We start from the raw sequence: 5338 nt of genomic DNA, 5'->3' as shown, positions 1-5338 counted from the left end.
AGGAGCTCTGGTAGCATAGTGCCTAAGGCACTTGACTGCTAACCAGAAGGCTGGCGGTTCAAACCCACCAGCCACTCCTCGGAAGGAAGGTTGAGCAATCCTACTTCTGTAGTGATACTGCCTCAGAAACCCAAGGAGGGGTCGCTATGAGTCGGGGGCGACTCGATGGCAAATAACAACACATATCTATCTATCTATCTATATAGATATAGATATTTACTTATAGGAACACGCCTGTGCAAAGAACTTTTTCCATTCATTATGCTGTACAGAGAAGACACATGTTTACATGCTTCATCCATTTTCTCCCTCATATGTGAACTGCTTCCTCTTTACAATAGCTCGTTGGGTCTTTTACAAGACAGAGAATGTTGTTATCACAATGTCTTGGTTATGTAGTGCTGTTATCGTAGGAATACCACAAGTAGGTGGCTTTAACAAAAAGAAATTTATCTTTTCACAGTTTAGGTGGCTGGAAGGTCAAATCTAGGGTGCCTGCTCTTGGGGGAAGGCTTTCTTTCTCTTTTGGCTTTGGGGGAATGCCCTTGTCATTACCTTCCCCTGGGTCTAGGAGTTTCTCAGCATAGGGAACCCAGGTCCAAAGGACGTACTCCATTCCCGGCTTTTCTTTCTTGATTATGTGAGTTCCTTCTTCTCTGCTCACTTCTTTCTGTTTTCATCTTTTGCAAGAAAAAAGGTGATGCAGGTTGCACTCCAGGAAACCTTCCCTTATATCCGATCTGGCCTGTGACCCGAATAAGGGTGCTCACCCCACCCTAATCCTATCACAACCGATTGGCTGATCCCATCATATCTCGTCGTGGGAGATGATTACATCATTACATAACTGCCAGACACTGAGAATCATGGCCCAGCCAAGTTGACACATATTTTCAGAGATCACAAGTCAAATCATGACACAGAGGATCAACACAATGCATCGGTCATCTCCTGTCACACACACATCTCCATCACACAGACTAGGTGCTCGCAAGACCATGAGTGGATCCTAAATGATGATTAGGAGGCTGGGGCTGTGGTATGGCATGCTCATGAAAGACCTTCAGGCCATCACACACATGCTGATGAACACTGTGCATCATAAGCATGACCCCTTCGGTTTTATTCACAGTATGTGCATGATTAGTGGTCCAGTGGTGGCTCAGTGGTAGTATCCTTGTCTACTATGTGGGAGACCAGGGTTCAATACCAGCCAATGCACCTCATGCACAGCCATCATCACCTTTCTGTGGTGGCTTGTTTGTTGCCCTGATGGTGAACAGGTTTCTGGTAATTTTATCTTCCAGACTAAGACAGAAAGGCCTGGTGATCTACTTCTGAAGGTCAGCCGAGGAAAACCCTGTGGATCACAAAGATCCTATCTGCAGCCAATTATGAAGATGGCACAGGACCAGGAGGTGTTTCCACTGTGCAGGTAGTTGCTGTGAGTTGGGGGCCTACTGTGTGGCACCTAACAATGACATTGTTCGTAGTTTGCTTCCTTCTAATGTTAAATGATTCTTACCTCTTCTTTCACCCGTTTTCTTTCTCCAGTTGCAAATGTGCAGGTTTATTCATCAGGGAAGAAGGGTGTGGGTGGTGATAAAAGGATGAGGTGAGAGGGCATCTTTTGACCTGTTTTGTCTTCACATTCCGAGCTGAGTTGCCCAGGGTTTGTGGGTTCTTTGCCACCCAAACCCTCCCTATCCTCCAGGTTCCCGCCTCTCTAGCCAGCCAGCAAGCTTGTAGATGCTCTTTTGGAGGGAGTGAGGCCTGGCATGCTGTCTGCATCACCCCCTTGGTTGTTCCCAAATACTGTGCTACTCAGTTTCCCAGCTGGGGCTTGGCACGGGGCTGCCCACAAGAGGCTGCTTATTAAGGTGTGTAGAAAAAGAAGAAAAGAATTCTTTGAGGAGGGTTTGGGACTTGGGAGCTATCTCCTGGCTCTGGCCAAGGATGCTGGACCAGCTTCCTCTGGCCTGATACCTGAGATTCATTCATTGGGTCCCCCCACCACTTCAGGCCTTGCCCATTGGCCCAGGGGTGGGAGTGGAGCCAAGGCTCCCCTGCATATGATTCTGTGGGAAACTGACCAGCTTTCTGGCCATCTTCAATTAGCCATGGACCCTAGCATCCTCAGTGAGTGCTTTGCAAAGGTAGGACTTGTGGGTTGACTACTTGGAGGTAGATGACCATCATATCCAATCACTGATCCGCTGCCCTTGAGTGGCCCCCACTACTTCCTGCTTAAGTTCTCTAGGCCACACAGGGCCACTTTTGATATAAACCATTGATTGAACCTCTCATACACGGCTACCAATTGCAGGGGCACGCCTGTGGGATCCCTAGGCAAGACCCATCTAATTCTTTTTTCTCACTGCTTCATCACAAATCTAACATTGAAGAGGTGGCTGTCCCCCCAAATTCCTGTGTGTGTGGATGTGTGCGCGTGTATGTGTAGAGGAAGATGTGGAGGGTGGAAAGGTAGGAGGGAGCTAACATTTTTATTTTTATTTTTTATTGTGATTTGGGTGAAAGTTAACAGAGCAAATTCACTTTCCATATAGCAGTTCACACACACACTGTCTCAAGACATTGACTACAATTTACCCCAATGCAACAGCTCCCCTCCCACTTCCTCCCAGAACGGAGCTAACATTTACTGGTCACCTGCCATGTGTCAGAGTCTAGTGGGTGCCTTACATGAACATTAGCCACCAACACTGGCTCTCCTCTGTGAAGCTAGTTTTAAGCCCACAGTGGCTTTTTCCTGAATAAGTTCATTTCTGTTCCGTGTGTGTAATAATAATGCCTTAACTGTACATAGCACCTTTTGCTTTTCAAAGCACTTTGATGCCTGTGACCTTTGGCCCTCACAACAACTTCATTTTACAGAGGTGGAAACTGAGGCGGGACAAGGCAATTGATTGGCTTAATAGTGCAACTGGTTTGGGCTGAGCTGGGAGCCCCTGCTGTCTGCACCATCTGAAGTGCTGGGGTGCTTTTGCCTGAAGCAGCCTGGTAACTGCAAGGGTCTGGCATCCTCAGGTAAGCTTTTGAATTCCTTGAAGATGGAGGAGGAGAAGACCTGGTGGTGAATGGGTTAAGCACTTGGCTACTAACCAGAAGGTTGGTGGTTGAAACCCACCAGCCACTTGGCTGGGAGAAAGATATGACAGTCTGCTTCCATACAGATCACAGCCTTGGAAACCCTATGGACAATTCTACCTGTCCAACAGGGTCACTATGAGTTATAATCAACTTGATGGCAATGCGTCTGGTTTTTCATTTTTGGTTTGAAGGTGGAGGCTGGGTCTTCTTCTTCTTCTTCTTTTTTTTCTTGTTCACAGTGCTCAATGCTGAGTATACAGCAAGTGCTCCATAAGTATTTATTGGGTTTTTCTTTCCCACAAACCACCTTGTACATCCGTTGGAGAGGTGAGCTACAGAATCCTGGTCTCTCATGTTCCTTCCAGGGATTCCTCAGATTTATTCAGAAGGCAACCCTAAGACTGAGGCTTCATTAGTCTGAGAAGTCAACCTCCAAAATCCTACTTGAGTGAATTAAAGAATCCTTCCAAAATAGCCAGCCAGGCCCTGAGTGTATGTTCAGCCATTGTGCCAGGCCTGGGGGCAGTTGTCCTAGAGACATGAGCTGTCATGTTTGGGCGGGTGGGATACCCATGAAGGGAAGCTCAGTCACTCCTCTCCCTGACCTCTCCCCTCCCTCCACTCATGGAAGGCACTCCAGGTGGCAGCTGATGAGGACAATAATACTGTAGCGTTTGTAGAACCCTAGGCTGGCCATGAGGTCACCCCCTCCTCACAGCCGTGCTCACAGCAGCTAGGGTGTGGCAAGGATCACTCTCCTGTGTTTTGATGGAGACACCGACTCCTTGCCCAAGCTCACACATTGGAAATGCCTTCTGATCTTCCATGGGCCCACGCTAAAGAGCAACTGTCCACCAATCCTCAGAGAAATTAGCAGCAGTCGGGGAGGCATCACTCACTGGTTCCTCCCCACCCACTCTGGCAATTTGTAACTCGGCGTTCCACCGAGATGGAGGTCCTCAAGGTGCCCATGGAGTTCTCTGTCTGGGTGGGCTCTGGCCCACAGCCCCATTTCTGGCATAATCCCCTGTACACCTCCCATGACTTCTTTCGGAAGCGCTTGCCCACGATCACATACAGCAGTGGATTGAGGCAGCTGTTGCTGTAGGCCACGTAGGAGCCAATCTGTGTGAAGACGTCAACGAAGTGCTCATCCCAGCAGCTGGAGAGGACGCCGAGGCGGAGCAGTGTGTCCAGGAAGGTGCTTATCTGGAAGGGCAGCCAGCAGATGACAAACAGCAGCAGAACAGCCAGGACCAGCACCGTGGCCTTCCTCTCTGTCTGGATCTCCTTGAACTTCTGCATCTCGCTGTTGCGTAGCACCTGCATGATCCGTACTGTGCAGAAGGTGATGATGATCAGCGGCAGCAGGAAGCCCACGAAGTTCAGGAGGACGTTGGTGAAGATCTCCCAGGTGGTGGACGGGTAGATGATGATGCAGGCGGTGACGTTGTGGCCCTCATCACTATACTCCTTCATGGTCCGGAATGCCAGCATGGGCGAGCTTAGTAGCAGGGTGCACCCCCAGATCACCAGGCTGTAGAGTTTAGCCCAGTGTACCCCACGCATGCGGCCCATGGACATGGTTTTCACCAGGGCCAGGTAACGGTCAATGCTCACCAGCATTAGGAAACAGATGCTACTGTACAAATTCATATAACTCACGGTGCTCACCATGCGGCAAAGGACCTCCCCAAAGAGCCAGTCGAAGTTGTTGGCTACAGTGATGGCCCAGAAGGGCAGCCCACAGGCCAGGATGAGGTCTGCCACGGCCAAGTTGCCCAGGTAGATCTCCGCCACGGTGCAGTTGCTCTTGTGCAGGCAGAAGACGCTAAGGACAAAGATGTTCTCGAGTGCCGCAAACATGAAGAGGACCCAGAGGAAGGGGGCTTGGATGGTGTTGAGCCAGTTCCACAAGTCTGTGGAGGGGCAGTCTTTGTCCTGGGGAAGGGACACGTTCAGAGTAGGCGTGAGGCCTCCCGAGGTGATGTTGAGCATCTCAGTGCTGAAAGAAAATTGAAAAGAGGCTGTTATACCTCAAGGTCACAAGACAAAAGAGGAGCCACTGGTGCAGAAGGAGAAGGGGGGTAAGGAGGCATATTTGTTCAAGCTAAAAGGTTGGCAGTGCCAAGCCATCCAGTGGCTCTGAGGAAGAAAGACCTGGCAGTCCACTTCATAATAGTTACAGTCAAGAAAACATGGTGGAGAGGAGGCGGGGCAAGATGGC

At 49.6% G+C, this 5338-nt stretch overlaps 1 protein-coding gene across 1 annotated transcript; it reads right to left on the bottom strand.

The window, feature by feature from the left end:
- Positions 1-4006: 4006 nt before the first annotated feature.
- On the bottom strand, positions 4007-5118 carry LOC103207487 (B2 bradykinin receptor-like). Its single transcript, XM_007953121.1, is given in 2 exon segments — positions 4007-4041; positions 4044-5118. Coding segments are annotated over 2 exon segments (1101 nt in total). The 5' UTR covers positions 5110-5118.
- Between the last annotated feature and the right edge of the window lie 220 nt (positions 5119-5338).

The sequence above is a fragment of the Orycteropus afer genome, unplaced genomic scaffold, assembly GCF_000298275.1.
Source record: "Orycteropus afer afer isolate SDZICR_OR568_19922 unplaced genomic scaffold, OryAfe1.0 scaffold00371, whole genome shotgun sequence".
Classification (NCBI taxonomy): Eukaryota; Metazoa; Chordata; class Mammalia; order Tubulidentata; family Orycteropodidae; genus Orycteropus; species Orycteropus afer.
Note: the sequence above shows the minus strand (reverse complement) of the source record. Positions and strands in the feature narration are given on the sequence as shown.